At 41.3% G+C, this 23,909-nt stretch overlaps 1 protein-coding gene across 8 annotated transcripts in view; it reads left to right on the forward strand.

The window, feature by feature from the left end:
* The window catches only part of ELMO1 (engulfment and cell motility 1), a 457,713-nt gene that overhangs the window by 293,974 nt on the left and 139,830 nt on the right, over positions 1 to 23,909 (forward strand). For all 8 annotated transcript variants that reach the window (XR_005196005.1, XR_005196006.1, XM_037729109.1 and 5 more), the window contains one exon: positions 3,573 to 3,709. Coding sequence is in view for 6 of the 8 variants with exons in the window: in XM_037729109.1 (XP_037585037.1) it covers positions 3,573 to 3,709 (137 nt within the window). In the remaining 2 variants the exon portion in view is untranslated. The remainder of the gene's footprint in view (positions 1 to 3,572; positions 3,710 to 23,909) is intronic.

Genomic DNA, 23,909 nt, shown 5'->3' on the forward strand with positions numbered 1-23,909 from the left:
ATTAATAGGTAAAGCTGTACCTCTTGTAAATTTTACTTTGTAAATACTTTCTGTGGATAGAGAAACAATTGTTTCAGATTTGTGTTGGCAGAGGTTAATTGGGAAACAGAGTGAGGAAAGAGAATGCAGCAGAACAATGATGGGCTTTGGAGCCAACTCGACCTTCAGTCCTAGTACCACGACTTGCAAATCATGTGACCTTGGACAAGTCACCTAGCCTTTCTAAATCTCCTATTTATAGTCTTAAAAAGAAGTTAGTAATATCTTCCTTTTGTGCTTGGCATAATAAGTGATGTTAAAGCCCGTCATCCAGGGCCTGGTGCGTGACTGCAGGCGGTGGTATTGCTGGCCTTGGTACTGCTATCTCATGGCCAGGTCTCCTCCATCAGCAGGCGTTGGCTATGCACTTGCTGTGATCCACATTGGACTGCAGGTCATGATCTGGATTTATATTGAAGGAGCAGTACGGGAGACCTAAGAGAGTGGGTGGAGGAATTAATTTTCAAAGTAGCAACCACAAAGAAATGCAGTGAGCTCTTGATGTCAACTAAGGCAGGAAGCCTATTGCTGAGTCAGCTAAACTGTGGGTTTTAGGTGCTCATTTGTGGCCAACTAAAAAAACCTCATGATGAAAGGTGTTATTTATCTAAGTTTTACCTTTCTCATATATAAAATGAGGATGTCCATGAGGCCTACCTTCCGTTGCAAGAATAGTGCCTGTAGAGCCCTTGGCATATCATATGCACCCAAAAAGTTAATTATTAGTTAATTGTTAATGATGTCACTTCCCTTCCTCTTCACCCAAACAAGAGCAGGGCTTGCAAGTCTCAGTTTTGTCTGACTATCTTAGCTCTACTCATCACATAAAAACTTTAGGGCATAAAGTATACACCTAATCACACTAGATCCAAAAGTGATACTGTGATAATGTGATTAATAATGAGTTCCTGGATGGCAATAGTGTTTTAAGGTACAGCCGAAGACTTGTAAATTTCACTGGCTTCGGTGCTCATGAAAGTGAGACTGACCGCTCATTGCCCAGGGCAGCAAACTACACAGTCTGCCAGTGTTGGTCTTCTGAGTTTCCTAAATAGCTTTGTATTGAAAGTCAGAACTTCACATTTGCCATCTCTCTGCTAATAACACAGGCTGGTGTGGGATGACTTATATGTTCTTGCTTCTAACTGCTGAAATGCAAATAGGCTGGACTAGGAATTGGGGGGGCAGAAATCACAGAAAAACTCAAGTTCCTGGAAATAGTCGGCAACTGCAATATTTATCGTCATCACCACCACTTCCCTCCATACTGGCGTTAACTTTTATCCTGTCCAAAGCACTTTCCCCTCAACTGGCTCATTTGTTCTGCTCTGAAGCCTAGGGAGAATGCAGAGGCGATTTAATTTCCCTTTTTTTTTTTTTTAGATGGAGATTCACTCTTGTCACCCAGGCTGGAGTGCAGTGGTATGGTCTCAGCTCACTGCAATCTCCACCTTCCGGGTTCAAGTGATTCTCCTGTCTCAACCTCCCGAGTAGCTGGGACTACAAATGCGTGCCACCACACTTCGTTAATTTTTGTATTTTTAGTAGAGACAGGATTTCAGCATGTTGGCCAGGCTGGTCTCTCAAACTCCTGACCTCAGGTGATCCACCCACTTTGGCCTCCTAAAGTACTGGGTTTACAGGTGTGAGCCACTGTGCCCAGCCCTCTATTTTTTAGTTAAGAAAATTGAGGCTCAGAAAGGTGAACTGACTTGCTCCTGATTGCCCCGGGCTGCACTTGAACCCAAATCTTCTGTCCCCTGACTCCCGGACTCTTCCTACAGGACTGTGCATTGCTCCTGGCCCAAGCCTTTACTTTATGCAGAAGGAAAGAGCATTACCATATCTTCAAATAGGGTTGTGCCCTTTAGAAGTGGCGAGCTGTGCAAATATACACCATTTTGCTGTTGTTTTAAACTGTTCAGAAGTCTGAAATTCACTGTATTTATGAAAGTTGAAGAGATAAGAGGTTGGTGTGTAATAACTTGTGGCCATGTACCCTTGAGTGTGTTTCCTTGAGGCTTGATGAGGGTTTGTTCACTGGGGGCCTGCTCTATAGGATTCTAAGTGGATTCGCTGCTCATCCACATGGCAGGCACCAGGGCTCTTCCTGAGAACAAAAGGTCTCCCCTGTAAGCCTGCTCCCACCCTTCCCTCCATCCTCTCCTGGACTTCCAGGGCCTGAAACCCCACCATTCTGGGCCTTGAGGATGAATTGACCTTAGAAGGGATTCCAATAGCAAAGGAATGCATGTTCTCACTCATAAGTGGAAGTTGAACAATGAGAACACATGGACGCAAGGAGGGGAACAACATACACCACGGTCAGTTGGGTTGTTAGGGGGTGTCAAAGGGAGGGAGAGCATTAGGACAAATAGCTAATGCATGTGGGGCTTAAAACCTAGATGATGTGTTGATGTGCCACTGTGTGAAAGCCATCCAGTCCTCATGCAAACCACCGTGGCACATGTATACTTATGTAACAAACGTTCACATTCTGCACTTGTATCCCAGAACTTAAAGTAAAATTAAAAAAAAAAAAAAGAGAGATTCCAAATAAAATAGAAAGACTTTCACTGTATGTAACAACTTAGATTTTGTTTTTTAAAAGCCTTAGGGTATTGGTTTTGGGGGTCAAAAACCTTAGTTCCTTGGGCTCCACCATATCCTCACCTGTAAGACATGAGTAGTAAGAGGAACTTTAAAGTTCAAATGAGGCGTAATGTACAAAAGGGCTATAAAAATGTAAGCTTGACAGATGGGATAAAGGGAGGGGTTGGGTTGCTGGTCTGAGGAGGAGGAGAGTAGGGGCTAGACCTAAATCTCAGAGCACTAGGTCTGACCCAAGGAAGCTCTACAATGGGGGCTTGAAGGCAATTTTGGCTAACTTTATGGTCTTACCCAGGACTGGACCACTTGCAGCCTTCAGAGTCATTCGGGTTGCTTTGACCTCCAGCCATCTGTGCCTGGAAATGTAAAACAAATGGTTAATGGCATCAGATGGTTAATGATCTCACATGTCTCCTGCTTACTGCCATAAGAGAGAAGAGACCCCTGGAGAAATAACCATGGATGTTATTTTCAAAGTTGCAATTAATCGTGTATTCAGGAAAACCCATCTTCTGCCAGTTATTCTGATAAGAAAGAGGAAATTGAGGGTGACGGAGGAGCTGTGCCTGAGAGGGCAGTTTGAATAATCTGTATAAGGTCAAGAAGGCAGATATAGGCTCATAATCAACACAGCTGTTTTGGAACAAAGCCGGGGGTGTCGTATCCTGGCATGAGTTAGGGACTGACTTTTGTCAGTCAAAATATGTGCCTAAGGCTAGGTCTGACTATCTGACCTTAAACTTCTAAGTTGTATGAGGGCCAGGGCCATCCTTTGGTTTCTTTTTCAAAAAAGCTTTTTCATTATTATTGCCCGAACCAAAGATACTTCCGCTTGTTTCTCCTTGGGGCACTTACCTGTGGTTATGTCCTCGCATTTCACTGTTTTAAAACTTCTTCCCTTATTTTCCATCTCTTTCCTCCAGCTAGTGAGACCTGCAATGACTTCCACCCAATGTTCTTCACCCACGACAGATCTTTTGAGGAGTTTTTCTGCATCTGTATCCAGCTCCTGAACAAGACATGGAAGGAAATGAGGGCAACTTCTGAAGACTTCAACAAGGTAACGTTGATCTCGGGTATAGGCAGGGGATTCCCATGACATCAAAGGGGCCTGTTGCATGGTCCCTCTGCTGTGTGCAGAAGGCAGTTAGCAAGGTGGGGAAATGAGGAAGACTGCAATTACATTTGCTTCAAAAATGAAGAAAGAAAAACATGCCTATGTAGACATGAATCTGTGTGCTGGGGATGACCTCATCTCTCGGGGGGTAAGCTTGGAGCAGCTTTGCTCCTTTTGTGTAAGTCGGAGCCACCAGCAGAGACTCTTTCTGGAGAAACACTATCAAGGTGAATGTTTCCTTTCATAGCATTAGTTTGAGATGCCTTGTCAATATTGCAGGATCTACCAGGGAAGGGGCCTTCTCTCCACCTATCCAGGAGACTTGTACAGAGCAAATGAGATCAGGGAGATTGCTCTGCCTAGGTGGTTTATTTGTGGATTATGGATGTGCTGTGATAATCTACCCTGTGCTGTGTCAAAAAGAATTTTTACGAAAATGGAAGATCTCTTTCAAAGAACTGAGTAATTAAAGTTATATGCAGCATTTCTTGGTTTACAGTAAGGATTTGATTCTTTGAACTGAGATGTCCTTTGCTTTCTGTATCATAATGTCTCACAAGAGTGGGACTTTCACATTTTCATTTGTGTGTGAGTAAGGAGTAGAGGGAAGGGCACTGGCCAAATTAAAGAGAGCAGAAGCACTATCCATGCTTTCCTAGAGAAGCAAAATCTTTGTCCTGAGATAAAAGCCTGATTAGCATTAATAACTAATAGCATATTGCAGTGTTTAGGTACTTTTAATTTGCAGCTATGTACGGCTCTGAAGGTGGTTGGGCGCATCACCCATGCATACTCACTAAGCACTAAGGGCTATGACTATAAGAGCCAAAGGGTCCGGCCCTCAGTCATGCTGTGGGGCTTCCATTGGCATGTGCTTAGTGCGTAACAATATCTGAATTTCACCTGTACTTAGTATGCTTGTTGGTCATTGCCTCCCTGTCACCTTGAATATACATCTCATCCTTGTTTCCCACTGTACTTCTGGTTTGTGGCATCTTGAACCAACACCAATTGAAAAGGAAGAAAATCAGAAAAAGGACCCAAGCTTTAGTCAGGTCCTAACCTAAGGGGCTAAGGCCACTTTGCCCTGGATCATTTCAGCTCTTTCATGTGCTGCTTTGTGAAAGTCATTTAGTCCTCAGCTTTGTGAGCTGCGGACACCTGTTCCTCCAGGAGAAGGAGACCTCATCAGCTATTATGGATTTGGGCATCAGATGTCTGCTTTCTGAGAGATTTCATTTATCCTGCTTTTCCTGAATTATAAATTCCACATTTTTACAGAATAAAATCTGCAATTGAGAATGTTGCAGATAGTATTATTGTTGATCTAGGCACAGATAAGCTGTGTAGAAAATATTATGAAAGTTCTGCAGAGGGCTGACTCTGGGGATGAACATTCAGATACTTAAATCCTATAGAAGTTATGGTTTGTAACATGAAGCACCAGGAGTTCCTTGTTAGCAAAGGAAGCCAGAGGCCTCAGGATGGAGGAGGTGGGCACAGCTGGTGGGGGGCGGTGACCATAGTTCTAGGGTCCCTGTGGCTTATCATGGCCATGTGCTCAGATTGGTGGCAGACATCCTGCCTGTTCAGGGTGAGGGCCTGCCAGGTGACAGAAAGCTCCCCAGAGTATCACCCTGAAACTTTTATCATAATTAGCCTAGATGACTGCAAAAGCTCTTCAGCAAGACCTAAGAACCAGGTTTTAGGTGCAGTTTCTTACTGTAGCCCTAGTGCCGTCTTTCTGTGTTGTTTACAGGTCATAGTCTAATGCTGGGTCACACCTCTACTGCCAAGTAGAGATGGCAGCTTATGGCTGAGGACAGGCAGCTCCGGGCCCGGGAGGCAGAGGGTCCTGCCTCAACATACAGATAGCCATCAGGCAAGAGCAGATATCAGAGGAAAATCAGGGATGAAAAGTACTAGGAATTTTAATTTTCTACATTAAATACTTTTGTTGTGTTTGCTTTTTTGTTTTTCGGTACTATGCATGCCTCACGTAACCAAAAAATTTATCAGGTATTTACATTTTTATCATGGGTGTATCGATTTTCTGTTGCTGATCTAACAAATTACAACAAATTTAGTAGCTTAGACAATGCAAATTTATCTTACAGTTTCATAGTTGCCAACAATGGATTTCACTGGGCTAAAACCAAGGCGGCAGCTGAGCTGTGTTTCTTACCAGAGGCTCTAGAAGAGAATTCGCTTCCTGGCCTTTTTTCACTCTCTGGTGGCCACCTGCATTCCTTGGCTTATGTCCTTGTTGTCCATCTTCAAAGCCAGCAGGGACAGCTTGAGTCCTTCTCACATGTCACCCCATCACCCTGATCCCCCTTCTGCCTTGGTTTTCCACTTTAAGGACCTTGTGATTACATTGGGCCACCTGGATAATCCGGCATCATCTTCCTGTCTTAAAGTTGGCTTATAATAACCTGAATTCTACCTGCAACCTCAATTCCCCTGTGCTGTAGAAGGCAACGTATTTGCAGGTTCTGAGAATTGGAGACGTAGGCACCGTGGGGAAGCCGTTATTCTGCCTATTCCAGTGTGTATTTGATTTACAGTTATATTACATTTTTAGATGTGTAGATCAGTTTAAATTAGTGAAACATGGACAGATGAGCCTTTCGTTTGTTTTTCTTTTTGCTGGTAGACATAATACCTGTTACAGGGTTTTGCTGGTGGCAGCTCAGATACAGATATAATTATGTCCCTTTTCTTTTATGCTCCTGTTCTGCCTCCACTAGCCTTTTTATAAAAGAAGGCCCCTGTGTGAGCCTCTAGTTCATTTTGAAAACTCCCTTTCTAATTTTTTCCTGCTGCCCGTCTATCAGCCACTGTTCTGCTTTACCTAATAATAAATTGGAGAAGAGAGAAAAGCTGAAAGTTAAATCAGTTCACTTTTCTTCTTGTTATTAACTTGGTAGCAGAGGAGATTGAATTTAGGAACAAATGTGGGTTGTGAAGTTACTGGTAGATTTAATGTTTTTCTCTTATTCCCTGACTGTCCAAATTCAAATTCAGAAATATCTTTAAAAAGCTCAATATGAAACATAATTTCTTTTCAACTTTCATGGACACCATCTCAGGCTTTTGCCACTGTAAACAGAGCATGGAAGGTGGATTTACTTGTCAACCCTGAGACCCAGGGCTCTGTAAGCAGGGCTTAGCTGTCTGCTGTCTTTAGCTCCTCACTGGAGGAACAGTGTCCCTCAATTTGAAATATCGATTTGCCCAACAAACTACTCTGGATTCTATTAGAGGCAGGAATAGCTTCTGCAGCCCGCCTTGCTCGGGACACCAGTTTATAGATATCTGGTGCTTGGTAGTTAATGCCACTGCTGGAAGAGTGTGTTTGGAAAAGCAGCTGTCGTCTGCTCTTCCGGGCTTGGGAAGCAGCAGATGGAATGTTTTTTATTTATATAGGAGAAGTAGAATTGGAGAGTGATTAAAATATTTATGCTTTGAAAAGTACTTTCTTTCAGTTTCTCAATATAGCACTTTGCAGAATAATCCATTGATTCAGGCCATTGAGTTTGTGTTCTATGTTTTTGTCTTTTATTACCAATATTTTAGAGCATGCATTATTCATTTTTATAGGCATTAGGGAAGAGCTAAACTGCAGCTGGATACCTCAGCACACAAGTAGCCCCATAATCATTTCATTGAAATCTTCATTTTTGAGCGGGGTAAGAAAGGGGACACAAATAATTTGGATATTTTAGGTATGGGAATCTCATTTAAAGCATGTGTGCCTTACTACTCCACTGTAAAAAAAAAAAAAATCTAATGAGAATATACCCTTTAAAATATATGTCCACGTGTAGCAGTGTTTCTCAACGTCAACTGTACATTAGAATCACCTGGGGGCTTTTGAACACCCTGTTTTCCCACTGGCCAACTGTACCACAGATTAATTAAATCATTGGAGGGAGAAAGCTATGAATGAGCATTTACATTAAGGTAGATTTGATCATTAAAGGGGATTTATGTCAATGGAGTCGCCATCAGTTGACACAAGTGACACTTATCATGAGCCACTGTAAATTTCATGCATTGAGGGAGTAGGATGTTCATTGACCTGTATGACCCAGGTTTTCATCCTGGATCTGTTATTCAAGAGCTGTATGTTTGATAATTTAAAAAATAATAATAGTTTTTAAAAGGATACATCACCCTCTTTATTGGTGGGGTGATAATAAATTGAAGCAATTAGGGTAAAAATGCTTTGAGGGAGTAAAACTGGCATATGTAGTTGTGGAGTGTTCTTTTGTATGAATAAGATAAAGCCTGTCTGTGAAAAATGAGCAAATTGCCCTTTTCACAAGCAGACATTTTTTTGGCTATGTTTAAAAAAAATAAGTGAAGCCTTGAATTCCACACAAAGTTCTGAACTGAATTAGTAACCCCTTTAACTTCGACAAAAATAGGCTTTCAGCTGAAATTTCCATGGATTTTGGAAGTGTCTTCCTCCCAACAAGTTTATTTGGTACCTTAGTTTCCCACGTGAAACACAAGAGTAGTAGCCTAAAAATCAGCAGGGCCCATGATTTTCACATATTTAATGGCTGTGAGAATTAAGTCCTCCCCAACAATTACTAGTTTCCCAGATCTCTTCGCTGATGACTGAGCCCTTTTAGATAACGTCAAAATATTTGTTCCTAGCATTGGTATTACTTTAGACACTATTAAAATCGACATTATAAACCAAGATCAGGTGATTGTGCCACGCTTTCAGATTACCAGAATGGAAGAAACTAATTTGAAAAATGAAGTCACTCTAGAGTAAAAGCACTATTTTGAAACTTTATCCAGCAGCATAATAAACTAAGCGCACACAATAGAGCTTAGAATCTCAGGCTTGCAGATGAAAAACCATCCCTTAAAATAGCAGAGACTGTGCATAGGGAGAACCCAGGCCCATTAAACAAAGCTGCAGCTGCCCCTGGCCAGGCTGTGAGCTTCATCCAAGTCAGTGGAGAAAATCTCAATTAGGAAGAATGGGAGTGCAGGACAGAAGAAAACATCCTGAGAAATCCCCTGGAAGATTATTCATAGGAAATAGCCACCAACTAGTCACATCTAGCAGATTATAGTGTGGGATAGGAAAGGGATTGTGTTTAAAACTTTAAAGACAGCTAACACATGAATAAAAAAGGGAAATGTGTTTGCTTTTCAAACTGTTTGCAGCTTACTGACTTTCTGTGCATGCTTTTCAGGGGACAATTGTATATTCAGGAGTCCCCTTACTAGGACAGTTCAACTTCATAGTGTTGCAGACGGCGCTCTGTTGGTTAGCTGAGCTGGCCTAGGGAATGAAAGGTGGTCTGTAACTCTCATCATGAATAAACATGAGTATCCTCATTTGCATGAGGCAGGTGACTGTAAAATATCTTGGAGCAAGCTGTGAAAGGAAGCTTTGTGCATCCATGCCCAGGGAAAGCTGGGAGGACTCAGTGTTGTTTATCTTCATTAGAATTCCATCTAGTGCTGCCGTTATTGATCGGAACTGGACCTGGTGTGGCTAATAAAGTAGGTGTACGTTTTAATTGAAACATGAATATTTGAGTGGAGGAGAAGTCTTTTAAAGAGCCCTAATGTCATACAATGAGGTTTTCCATTTTTCAACTGACTAGGCCATTAATAAGCATTTTTTTTCAAACGGCTTCTGATGTTTCACAAAGGTCTTACACTTGCCACACAGGCAGTGGAACCTCCTCTAGAAGCAAATGCGTTATATGAATAGATTGAATTACTTCTTTGATATTTCTTGTTGGATAGGTAGCAAAGCATTTCGTATGTGTGTCTGCTTTTAATCTATTCACATAAGATAATGTTACCTTTTTCCATGGAGTTTGTCACTTATTGTTAGACAGCAATCAAGATATTTCCTCTCCAGTCCTCGTCAGTGTCAATTATACTATCCAGAGGCAGCAGAAAGACCGGGAAAGCGACTTTGGTAACTTATCTTTTTCAATAAGTGTATGTTCAAATAGACCCCAGTGTCGACATAAACAGATATGGATTAGTGACAGTTAACATGACCCTGGCTAAGTCAGGGAAGCACTGTGTTATACAGCAGTATTTGTCACTCTCTTTTGCATTATCCCTCCTAGTCAGTTTTTATAGGTATTTTTCCCCCGTCACCCTCCCCCTGAAATTGTAATTACAGATATATTATATATCTCTTTGTGTATGCATACCTGTGCCTTATATGTAAAAAGAGTAAGATTTACTCCTCCAAGAACTATTTTTGTGCCCCCCCCGCAAGGATGATGTCCCCACTCCCTCACCAAGAATGCATGGTGCAAAGGCAAGAACAAAGGCTGAATTAGCAGGAGGATCTTGTGGCAGTCCCAGTTAGCCCCTCACCAGCAGTGCGACCTTAAGCTTGTCCTTTAACCACCAAGTCCCTTCTCACCTGTAAACTAGTAGTGGCAATAGTAATAAATAAGACTCCCCAGAGTCACTGTGAGGATTAGGCTCTCATTAGGTTTGCTTTGCAAATTGCCCTATACAAATAGGAGGTGCTGATCTCAACAGGCAAAACCTAAAGTGGCAATAATTTGCACTTGGTGGTGCAGTGTAATTGAACTGCCTTGATTTCCCCAGATAGTTTGATCAAATATTCATAAATACAGATTGTTTCATGCCTCTAGATGGGGGTGCATTGAACTTTAGTTTGGCCACAGAGGGGATTTTGACCACTGTGGCCACTCCTCCCCAGCCCTCTCACAAACAAATGTACTGCAGGTGATGCAGGGGGCTGGGGACAGTCATGATTAAAATGTCAAGGGCCTCCCTTCCAGCTGGGTAACCCTGTGCAAGAGACTTGGTCCTGTCAGCTTCAGATTCCTCATCTGTGAAATGGGAATAGGAAATTACCCACAGCTAAGATTGCTGTGCACCCTGATGGTATCAGGCAGATAACATGCCAGGCTCGGCGCTGGCCTGGATCCAGCACCAGTCCACAGTAACAGGGAGCTGAGAGAAGACCAGGTGACACGGGATTCCAAATGCCTCTGAAAAGGAAAAGGATGCTCACAGCAACACTGACAGCAAACATCTTCAGGAAAGGTAGACAGGCTACTTCTTCAAGTTTAGTAATTAACATAGTAGTGACTTAATTTTTTTTTTTTTTTTTTGAGATGGAGTTTCACTCTTGTTGCCCAGGCTGGAGTGCAATGGCACGGTCTTGGCTCACCCCAACCTCTGCATCCCAAGTTCAAGTTATTCTCCTCCCTCAGCCTCCCAAGTAGCTGGAATTATAGGTGCCTGCCACCACGTATGGCTAATTTTTATAATTTTAGTAGGGTTTCATCATGTTGGCCAGGCCAGTCTTGAACTCCTGACCTCAGATGATTTGCCTGCCTTGGCCACCTACCCAAAGTGCTGAGATTAGGGATGTGAGCCACCGTGCCTGGCCAGTAGTGACTTAACTTCTGAGTGTCCTCTTGTAATGGTCTCAGCTGCATGGGGTCCATGGCAGCTTTTATGAAGAACATAGAAAAGACCTCAAAGGGTGACCCATTTTCAGGGACTGCCCTGCAGTTGTGTACTGTGCCCTGCATCTCCCAACCTTGTACCCCCCAAATTTACAGCCATAGCAGCATCTCTTTATAAAGGAGGAGCATGCAGGGACTGTGAGTCATCCAGGAAGAATTGGATTTTGTTGACTCTGTTAATGTAATTTTCATAAAAATTGTTAAACTATTTAAAACCTGTTTAAAGGTTGACTGCTATCCTTAGCTGAAGACATTGCTAATATGTTTTGCTTTCTGGACATTTTCTGTAACTGGAGAGTTTATAAAATAGGTTATTGACCAAGAGTGACTCTTAAAATTTTGAATAAGTCTGACAGTAGTAAATATACTTCTTGGGTGTTCCTTTGTGTTCAAGATTTTGCATAGAGTTCTCATTTCTGAAGTCTTTCTAGAGCCAGTCTATCTTTCTTTGCATGTATAGCATGTGCTAACTTGAGATTTGCCAATTAGGAGGAGAAAGTAATTGATTGTTTCTTCTGCTGCACGGTAGTGAGATATGTCAGTCCCTTGGTTCAATTTCTGACCAGACTTGAACATAAGACTAATGATGATTTTAAGTTAACTGCTTTCCCTAACTCTGTCCAGTGACTTCTGAAACTTCTTTCCTTTTTATTAACTATACATTGGGGCTGTGTAGGAGTTGTTAATTGGTTTCTATGACCTGAATTCCAGATTCCATTGTGGATTATATGAGGGGTTTGATAATGGCACAGAAACCATTTTATTAGTATATGTCAATTAAAAGGAAATTACCTACATTTTAAGAAAGGCATGATGAGATTTAGGCATTTTAAATTAAAGGACAGAAAGGAACCAGAGTTGAATAGCTAAGAAGGGTACCATTAGGTGGGACTCTCTCATGAAATACAAGTCCTCATTGATTTAAAAGAAAATATTAGTCTTGTAATTGCAAAGTAAATTATGTTACATGGGAGGTTGAGAACACATGTCTAAAAAGAGATGAGTCCCCTAAGGTAGAACAGAAGAGCACATAGGTGCTATCATATGGGTGCCCCTTATTGCCAACTGAGGGTACCAGATGTTGTGATGAGTGGAGGATTCAGGGCAACAAGGGGCCCTAGATAAGATGAATCAAGAAGTCAGAATGAGAGAGTGGGATTGGAAGCTATTTGCAAAGACTCCAAAACAAGAGCCAGAAGAAGTTAGGAGATCCCAAGTGAGATTTCCAAATATCTTCTGCAGAATACCAGATCTAGGTGCTTGTAGTTAAAATATGTATTTAATGACTAAATAGCTAAATATGCATATTCAACCTCATATGCATATTCAACCTCTAATTTGCATTGCTTATATGTCTGTGCAAATTTTTCAGAATTGTACTTATTTCTGAGCAACAGTGACTTATGGATCAGGATTATCTGCCTTCATTTTCCAAGTAGGAGCTAAACACTGATCTGCCTTCTTCAGCCCACACACTGGCTCTCCTTCCCTTTCACCAGTTATAGAACCAACTCATTGAGTTGGGCAGGTCCAAAGCAAGGACAGAGGTTGAGAGGCCAGAAGAGGCTATCAAAGTAAGGCTAAATTAGATAGTGATTCCTTCCTTCTTTTCTCTTTTCTTTCTTATATTTGAGACGGTGTCTCATTATGTTGCCCATGCTCATCTCAAACTCCTGGCCTCACACAGTCCTCACACCTGAGCCTCCTGAGTACCTGGGATTCAAGGTGTGAGCCACCACTCTCAGCATTCCAGCCCTTTTCTGGCAATTATTACAGGGAGAAAAATGACAATTAAAGATTGAATTTGAAAGATAAGAATTCCAAACCGAATTTCTTCTCCCTGCCTCCTTCTTCCCTTTATTTTCTGGTTTCTGTGTGTTTTCTTGCTATTCTGTTAAAATTAAAAGTAATAGATGCTCAGTACAACTATGTAGGAGGAAGTCATTCAGGCAGTTAATCAGCTCAGGCATTAATTGGGTCAACACCTTCCTTAGGAAAGAGCTCAAGCCTGCAGCTACCACTTTGGGCAACAACTCCCTCAGATGCCTCCGAGATGTCCCTCTTGCTCTGTCCCTAGGAATACTCATACCCTAGAACTTATCTCAGTGAACTGCAATTGTCTAACTATCAGGCTTCCTAAGAGCAGAGCCTTGCTCTTTCTCTATTCTCAGTATCTAGCACTATGCCTGGGATCTAGAAGGTACTCAAACTTACTGTCTCACAGCCATCATACGTACAGCAGAGCCACATCAGCTTTCCACATCTTGGTTAATAGGGTCACTATCTAGCTTACTCTTCAAATGCTATATGTTCTTTCAACAACACAGTGCTTGTGGTAGATAATGGGAATACAGAGCTGAGCAAGGTAGGATGGTTCCTGCTGTCATAGAGCTGGCAGTCTAATAAGTTTCTACTTAGAAATGTATGGGCTAGTCCTGCTTTGTGAAACTGATTAGTGGCCAGAGTCAGTACAATCACCACATGGTTCTTTACCTTTTCATCATTGCCTCAGTTTCTGTCTTCTTCTTCTCTCACCCCAATGTGATAGATTGGATGGCTGGTCACCAGTTCTTCACTGCTTCATGGTAGTAGCATATTTACATTCCTTGCCATGACCTCATGATGCGTGAAGGGTATTTCCTCAACCCTTTGACTTTTGACTTGGCCAACTGACTTGCCTGGGCCAGTGAGATGTGTGTGGATGTGAAATGAGCAGAAACTTGACTGTTGCTTGAGTGATTTTTGCACTTCCGCCATCATCATGAGAACTATATACCCTTGGTAGCCACTGCCACTTCAGTGTAGGTCCCAGAATGAGATATATGGAGCACAGTTATTCCAGTCAGCCCACAGAATTACAGTTTGAAACAGCCACCTCAACTAGTATGTGGATCTGTGAATGCGAGAATACCTTCTTCTTTTTTTTTTTTTTTTTTTTGAGTTGAAGCCTCACTTTGTCTCCCAGGCTGGAGTGCAATGGCACAATCTTGGCTCACTGCAACCTCTACCTCCTAGATTCAAGTAATTCTCCTGCCTCAGCCTCCCGAGTAGCTGGGATTATAGGGGCGTGCCACCATGCCCAGCTAATTTTTTTGTATTTTTAGTAGAGATGGGGTTTCACTGTGTTAGCCAGGATGGTCTCAATCTGCTGACCTCGTGATCTGCCCACCTTGGCCTCCCAAAGTGCTGGGATTACAAGCATGAGCCATGGCACCCAGCCAAGAATAACTTCTTACCTGTTGAGGTTGTTTGTTACACAGCATTACTGTGACAATAGCTGACTAAAATAGCAATTGTTACACCAACTTACCTCCTCCAACACAGATCTGACCATATCATTCTTGCTTTTAAAACTTCTGTGGCTGTCCATTGCCTGACTCATTAAATTTTATGGCCTTGGCAAGATGTTCAGATTTCTCTTTAATTCACCTGAAATATTTTTTCTGCTTTATCCCCATATCTTCACCCTGCACCTACCCTAGGTTCTAATTGAATTGCCCATCATTTCTTGGACATGTAATTACACTTTCATATCTCATTTCCCTCTACTAGAAACATCTTCTCCCGTCTGCCTGGTGAAATTTTATTTATCCTTTAGGATTTTGCAAGTGTCACCTTAGCAAGATAGTTATCATCTCCCTTTTATTCAGAATAAAATTTTGCATGTCTGCTCCCACAGCATGGGATTCAAATTTTTTTTTGAAAATATCTTCTAGTTCTATATTAGTTGTTTGTTTTTAAATCTCTCTTTCCAAATTAAGTCAATATCTCATCGGAAGCAAGAGCTAAATTTTACATCTTAATATCCTCCAGGTGCTTTTAAGTAGTATCTGCTCAGTACTTTGTGTTCAGTGTTGAATTAATGAATGGCCAGAAATGTTTAATTCGATGATCATTAAAAATGGTCCACCTGACCAATAAGCTGAATTCATTTACACCATCTTAATATGGGATGGCCACTGTTGTTCAGCTCCTGAAGGCCAGGCATATTTTGCAATTCCACACGATAAAGAATTTTCTTGTCCCAGATGCCAATAGGCCTTATTGAGAAACACTTCCAGACCCCTCCATCAGAATCTCTTCAGATGCCAATAGTCTGAGGAATTTATGAAATGATTTTGCCATCTGTTTCTTAGTACAAATGGCAGTTGTCATTATTTTTCTACCCATGTAGCTTTATATATAAGGTGAATAGAAAGCCTCAAAGACATTGAACTTTTGCAAAAGAAACTGAACTGCTCCTTTTCCAAAAAGATTGGTTGGAATTCCTTGTTAAAAAAACATATGTGTGTATGTGTGTTTGTGTGTGTGTGTGTGTGTGTGACTATACAGACACACACATACATATGTATGGGTGTATATGTGTGTGTGTATGTGTATATATATAATCTCCCTCTGTTTCATTTTTACCTTCACTCATTTATTATATCGCTCTTAGGCCTGCTTAATCCACATACCCTGATCATTCAGGGATTCAGGGAGCGTTCTTTTTCCCACTAGCCTTTTTTCCAGGCCAGTGGGAAAAATAACATAAGTAATGGTGTTTATTCTTTCCCAGGATGGCTGTGAGAGACCTTCCAGTGCCAAAGACAAATGCGACTGTCAACCTTCCATCCCATGTAGGGGACTAGTGTCCAAGAAACGTGCTTATGCAGGAGGAATATTGACTCACACATGTGAGCGCATCATGCCGTTCACAAAAATTATCTTTTGTATTTTTCCTTTACCTCCTGAACTTCTTTTAAATTGGAATAAAAAATACATTCTCCTTAGACTGTCATAAGACTGGGAAAACCAGTTCTTGCCACAGTGAGTGTTTTAACTGCTAGAGGCAATCAACTCCCAAGAACTCTTCTGGTCCTGTTCTCCTTATTTCTCTTTTTCATATTTGTTTGCGTGGCTTGGCTGGATCCGAGGTGTATGACATATGGCTTTTTGCCGCTTGAGCTGCCACAGAAATAAATGTCATTGGCATGTAATGCCAGATTTCCATTTTGTGAATCACAGAGCATGGGATTCTGTCCGAAAACTCCCTGGCCACTATGCGTTTTTAAAGCAGAAGTAGAAAAGGGTAAGACTCATGCATCACACAGAGACCCTTTTCCTATTAAAATGTACTTATTGCCACAAAAATTATGTATAAAATGGACATACTTTTGCCCCAATGTGTGTTCGAAAAAGCCGCTTGGCTTGTTTTATTGTGGTTTTGGCACTGAGCAAGCCTGGACATTTGCTCCCAAGCCTCAGCTAAGCAGATGCTGGTTGGTCAGGGATTCAGATGGATAAAAATTTGCTTGTGTGTGTACCAAAAAAAAAAAAAAAAAAAGGCTGTGAGTAAAAGATGTCAATGTTTTATGGATGAAGTTTGCCAGAATTTTGTATTCATTAAATTTTCAAGTTATAAAAGGCTTTAGTACAGAGGTGGCTAATAATGGAGACCTGAAGCTGCCACAGATGCAGCCTCAGCCTTTGCACCCCTGCATGGCTGAGAAATCAAGAGAGGGCTTTGCAGATTCACACACACACACACACACACACACACACATTACATGGAGCCATATGCAATTGCCAGTATTTGACATTTTTGTCTGACAAATACAATAATTTCAAATGGCTCGACAAAAAATTGTTGTACATTACATGGAATCAGCAGTACTTACCCATAAACATTTACTGTTGATTTCTGATACACTCTTCTTCTGTATTATTCACAGTACCTATTTCTCTTTTATGTTATTATTCTGTGATCATGTAACTCACCACAATAAATTGCAGTAAAGTCTAACAGTCAGGAGCATCAGCCGTGGACCCAAGGAATGGGGTTCACACCCTAGCTCCTTCGTTTCCTTGCTGGATGAACTTGAGCAGGTTAATTACCCTGTATCTCGTCTCTTCATCTGTAAAACATGGATCATTGTAGAGTTGTTCTGAGGGTTAAGTGAACCAAGATTAGGTGGAACCACATGAAATGGCCAATATTGGACCATTTCGGAATTGCAAAATTTGTAGTTCTGTTCTGGTCATCTTAATAAATGGAAAGCATTTGGGGCCATTCCATGATAGAAATGACAAGAAGGATCACACAGCACACACAGTGCTCCAGATGAGGCATGGAAAGGCATGGTTCTAGTCCGGCTCTGCCTGTGACCTCCTGCATGACCCGGGTCTTTTCTCCTGCTCCTGCACTCACCAATCTCTCCCAGACAAGGCTGTGGCCCCGGGGGATGGCCTCCTGTGCTTTGAATTCCATCCCCTCTCACCTGCTCTGGGGTTCTGTCCATTATCACTTCTAATCTTTATATCATCAGTCTCTTCCTCTTACATGCTGTCTTCTCACCAGAATATAAATACACACAAATCTCCCACATTTGTAAGAATAAATAAATGACTTTCTCAACCCCCTATTCACCTGTGCCCCTCCAGCTTGGTTTCTGAAATAGTTGCCTCCGTTTCCTAGCTCACCTCTTCACTTATTACTAGTCCACTGCAGCCTGCCTTCTGCCCCCACCAGGAATATAACTGAGCAAAAGAAGAGAAACAGGACTCTAAAAAGTACTAAAATATATTGTCAGTCCTTGAAAACCTCCATAGCCACAAAAGCTACTGATTTTGACAAAAAATGACCTCCGATGGACAGTTTAAATCTCAATCTTGTTTGCCACCTCTGCAGCCCTTGACCCTGTGAGCCACTCTCTTCTTCTTTTTTTTTTACTGTGGCTTTGGAAATGAACATACATGCAAGACAGATATAGATATACAGATACAGACACAGACACAGATATATGTATACAGTGCACATAAGATCTATATACAGATGACACATTGAATATATATGGAAGAAATAAAATTATTATTGTCCCAGTTAACCAGTGTTATTTTTAGGAAAAAAATTAAAGGATAACTAAAAATATAACAGCACAAGAAAAGAACTATAACTCTAAAGTGCATTAATATATATTTTGAATACTTGAAAACCTCTGTAGTCACAAAAGACATGATTTTAAGAGGCAAGTGGGAATTGAGAGGAGTCTTTGAGTTGTTCTAAATTTAAGACTGGAAAGAAGTCATATTGTTATGAATCCCGCTCTGATGAAGAAGATAGACATCAAAAAATTTGTAAAAATGCATCTTTTATCCCTTACACCTTCATGCTATTCACATCCTCCCCCACCCCCATCTCTTCTCTTCAGCCTAAAAATACACCAAAATCATTCCTGTCCTTAAACAATATTTTCCAACCCTGTTCCTCTTTCAAGTTCTTATCCAATCTCTGTCCGTCTCTGCACTGCCAAATTTTCCAGAAGAGAATGCCATCTCCACTTTCCCACCTCCTCCCCTTGATGTGGTTTGATGTTCACCCACACCCACCTGCTGCAATCACTTCATTTAGCTCAAGGTCACATTCTGATTGTTCTTGTTCATCCTCTTCCCTGGCCCTGAGGAACAGACTTGTTTCCTCATGCACTTCCTGGGATCCTCTCCATTCCTGGATTCCTATGCCACTGACCCTTTTAGCATGGCATTCCTGGAGGCCCTCTTCTTTTCCTCTCCTACCACCATCTCCTTCCCACCTTTACCCGTCACCTGAGACAGACAGAAGTCCACCTCCCCGTCTCCTGTGGATGGTCTGCAGACTCCTCAAACTTGGGATGTCCAAAACTAAACTCTTCATTCTCATGGTTCCCTTCCTGCTGCTGCTCCTGTGGGCTCTAACTCCAGGAGTGACATTACAATCCACCCCATATTTCAGACTTGAAATCCAGGAGACATCTCTGGCTTTCCTACCTTTTTCTCCTTAGTAGGTCCCCAAGTCCTACTGATCCACCATTGTATGAGAAGGGTCACCTGCCTTTCAATGCTGTGACTCTGCTTTCCTGCACCATTATCTCAGTCCTGGTCTCTGTGCAGGAACACATGCTAGCATGAAAAATCAATTGGCTTTTGTCAGGCTGTAAATACCACCAAAAGAAAATCTAAAGGTGTTGTTAAGGCAGAAAAGAAAAAATCATTTTCCTTCTCTCCTGGAAATAGCTTAATTTTTTTCTTCTGGTCTTAAAAGAAATCACTAATCTCAAGAATCACTTTATCCTGTCATAGCTTAGCTACCCAGTGCCTTTCACTTATGGATTCCATTTGTTCTGTATCCTGCCTTCCTGCTGCCATCATCTCTTGTTTGTCTTTTAATTGGTCTTCCTAAATCTGGATTTGACCCAAGGCTAAGTTCTCTTTCCCCTAGCTGCCAGAAACACCTTTCTAGGACACAGCTCTCTCATAAGCCATCGGTCTTCAAAAACTTTCGGCTCTCTCTTCTTCCAGCAGGATAGCAAAGTTGTAGATTCTGTCCTAAACCACTCCTCCAAGCAGCGTGCCTATTATGTCTAGCAGCACATGTCCTCCTAACCCATCATTAGTCATGCTGAGTGCTGCAGCATGCTTTGCACTTCCCAGCCTCTGTCCTTGCCTGGGTTCCCTCAGCAAGGAAGAACCTTCACAATTTCTGCTGAAAATCTACCTGTCCGTCAAGGCCCAATGTATGGGCTCTGCAGAGCACCCCCACAGGGACAGGAGTAATTCTCTCTTATGTTCACTTTTCTTTCCCTCTCTAATAGCATTTAACTTAATCAGCCATACATTGAGTTTGGAAACTTATTTTAGCCAATTAACTTTGCTTTAAATGGGTTCCCATTCATTCTCTGTCCCACCGCATGGCTACCTTGAGGCAATGCTGCAGAATTCCAAAAGCTTGAAAATAATGATCTTAGATTATGGGCATTATCTACATACTCACATACTCTCTCTCTTTTTTTTTTTTTTTTTTTTTTTTTTTTTGAGACAGAGCCTCACTTTGTCACCAGACTGGAGTGCAGTGGTGCAATCTCGGCTTATTGCAACCTCTGCTTCCTGGGTTCAAGCTATTCTCCCACCTCAGCCTCCCAAGTAGCTGGGACTAAGGCAGGCTCCACCATGCCCAGCTAATTTTTGTGTTTTTCATAGAGACGGGGTTTTACGATGTTGGCCAGGATGGTCTTGATCTCTTGACCTCATGATCCACCTCCTCAGCCACCCAAAGTGCTGGGATTACAGGCATGAGCCATGGTGCCTGGCCTACTTTCTCTCTTTCTTGACTCTACTCCTAAGAACCAGGACTAATTCTTACTTGCCATTCTACCCCAGAGTGCCTACCAAAAAGAAAGAAAGAAAGTATGTGGACTTAACAAATGTTAATTGAATTGACTTTTTATCCTATCATTGATAAAAATATTTATCCATGTTAATATTAATAATATTTATTTTAAAATCAGCTGATAATGTCTTAAAAGGAAAAAGCACACTCTAGAACAAACTTTGCAACCTACAGAACAAATTGAGTCTTATGGACTCTATTTGGCATTGAAGGGCATTGTGTGGCTATGACAGGAAAAAGGGGGATTCTTTGAGTGGCGATTTCTTTTAAGACCAGAAGAAAAAATTAAGCTATTTCCAGAAGAGAAGGAAACAGAATTTTTTTTTCTGTCTTAAAAACATCTTTGGATTTTCTTTTGGTGATATTTATTGCCTGACAAAAGCCAATCGATTTTTCATGCTGGCATGTGCTCCCCCACAGAGACAGGGCTGAGATGATGGCAAAGAATTCCCTTCTCAAACCATGCTGGGCCGAGGCTGGAGAGTCCTGGCTTCCAGCTGTTTGTGAGGTCTATTACACACCTCTGCATGGGGAGAAGACCTGCACCTCCTCCTACAAAACAGAAAGAAAGAACTGGCATTCATGATAACACAAAAGGATGCCCTGCTACCACTTTGCTGGCAGAAACCTTGACATTTCACTAGAATTTTAAGAAACTGGTTGAGGCAAGGTTCCTTTGGGAAATTCACCAACATTGATTATCTTGTTTGTAGAGCCATTCCATATCATACAGCTATTTAGAATCATAGACATTCGTGGGGGAGAGGGGAACAAAGATATGCATATAGATGTCCACTTCATTGTTATTTATGAGTGAGAAATTGAAACTAGCCCAATTATTCAATAGTAGGGATATGATAAATTAATTTATGGATGTGTTTATTTATATGTTAGAATTCTTTACTCATTCAGAATGTTTGTGAATAGTATCTAAATATCAGAAATTACAGTTTATACTATGTTAAATGTGAGTACAGCAGCATGCAAAATTATATCTCAGCTGTGTAAAACTGCAAGCTAAAAAGGGTTAAATGATTTTAAGAATGGCATGATACTGGGTTGGGGTTTGAAAGAAAAATGGTTTCTTCTGCATAGTGTGATTAATTATATTTTTCTTTTTTATCATGTTTTTAATGTTCCCCATATTTGCTACCTAACATGTATGATCTTACAATTATTATTTTTTTTAAAAAACACTTAAAATTATGTGGGTGTAGAACTGGCACCAAGCTCCAGGTGTGATCTGATCAGTCAAGCTAGGGGGAATTTCTTTATCTTGTTATAAATTTAGGCTAAGTTTGTTTATTCTTCCTTGAAATAAAGCATGGGTTTGGGCCAGCTCTGCCAGCCCAGCTAGTGCCCAGCATCTTAGCCTGAAATTGATTGGTACTGAGATCAAAAGCCCTCTCGGGCTTGATTCAAGAAAGACTCATTAACTGGAAGGACATTCTAAGCAGATGTGACACCCTAAAAAAGCCACATTGCAGACAGAGCTGGACCCAGCACCTGGACTGCTTGTAAAATGGATTTCTGAAAGGGGTAGTGTTCAGGAGTGCTTCACAGAGCACCCTTGTCCCTCTCAGAGTGGGATTGCAGGAGTGGGAGAAGAAGAAATCGGAGACAACAGGGATGAGCCATTGAGTTGTTTTCAGATATCCTCATCCCATGAAAGATACCTGATGAAGGATACCTTCTGAGTACTGCTGTCATTCTACCTACCTATGAAGGTGTGTAGAATGACAGACACCTGTGAAGGTGGGTAGAATGACAAAAGTACTCAGAAGGCTTGTATAACCTCTCTAAGTGTAAGGTTTGCAGTAGGATTTTGTCTTCTTGGCAAAGATATCAGAGACATCTAGAGATGGTATTCCTGGTGTTGAATTAGTAAATCCAGCCTTAAAGGGTTCCCAGTATTGGGGAGAGCTGTGAAAAGAGATAACTATGCAAGAGCCATAGCACATATATTGTATGGAAAGAATGCAAGGAAAAATTACATTGAGGAAAGACTTTATTTAAGAGAGCATCATATGCATAGAAGCTCTCCAGGTGAGCAGAATAGAGTCTGCTTGGAAAAGAGATTTAATATAATGAAACTCATGAGCAAAAAATATAATAAATGGAACTTTGCTATTTTCAAGATATTAAGGCTGTATTTTTGGTTCTTGAAAGAAACACAGGGCAGCGTGTTAGAGTGCATTGTCTCAGGCGCTTCCTGAACATTACTTGAATAAATGCACCAACTCTTCACTTCCCAACTGGGATTTTTTAGTGTGAAATATGTTTTCTCAATGTATGTTCAGAACAGCTGAGAGGTCCAACACAATAGATTCTCACAAAACATAAGCAAGAGCGTTTATTCAAGGTTCAATGTTTGTGATTATTTGAAAGATTTGCTTCATTTTTCTCATGCTTGTGATTGTGTGGAGAGAATTGTAAGCAATGCATTTTGGAAACCATGTTCTATATTTAGCTTGAGATGACTTGGTGGGGGCAGGGGTACATTTTTACATTGTATATGCGTGGATTGATTATTGCCCTTCAGGTCAATTTTTATTTATATCAAATTAACTTCTCTCCACAATTAGTAGCTTAAAGTTGCAGGCAAGTATTGGGCAACAAAATAAAATGTTATTTTTTTCTAAATGTAATTTCTCCACCAGTTAGGTTATAAAGCTTATTCTTGATGAAAATTGAGAATAACCTGTCAAATATCATTTGCCTAGGGGTCATGCTTCACATTTCAAAGCTTCCTTTGATGGGAAGTATTAATAGATAGAAAACAGTTTGAAGTGATCTGGCTCTTACAAGCTGTTGCGATTGAAAGATTGGGTTTAAGAACAGCAGCCCTGTTTTTTGTGATGGCAGTGCTGGTTTGCTAAGACCAGGCACACTCTTAGTTGGCTTGTTTAGAGAGGTTATCGGTTGTTGCTGATATTCATTGAAACTCTGGACACATAATTGTGTCGTGACTGGCTTCTAATAAAGCCAACTTACTACCAAGATCCAAAGTTAAAACAATTGGGTTTAAACAGGACTCACCCTAGAATTTCATATAGTGACTCACTGGGCCTATGGGTGCCCTCCCCTTGTGGTTCCATATCTGGCCCTGAGCAGACCTCTTGGATCTCCCTTTAAGCCACTCTGCTTTGTCCACCCCCTTCCACGTCTCAGAGCATGACCTCCCTGGAATTGACTGCCTTCATCTCTCTCTAGTTTCTTCTTCTTCCTTGCTTGCCTGGGTAAACCGAGTCTGCTTGTCTTCTTGAGCTTGTTGGTTTCTGTCTTGCTCTTCAGACCCTATATTCTTCCCCACATCCCTGATTGTAGTATAATCTTGCTGTCACAAGAAACCAGACTGCATAGGTTATCTGTGAGCCTTTTAGTTTGATAAAATACCTATGAAGAGAAGAATGACCAGAAAAAGTAAGGGCATCAAATGTTTAACCATTTG

This window comes from Cebus imitator, unplaced genomic scaffold (genome assembly GCF_001604975.1).
Source record: "Cebus imitator isolate Cc_AM_T3 unplaced genomic scaffold, Cebus_imitator-1.0 Scaffold294, whole genome shotgun sequence".
Taxonomy (NCBI): domain Eukaryota; kingdom Metazoa; phylum Chordata; class Mammalia; order Primates; family Cebidae; genus Cebus; species Cebus imitator.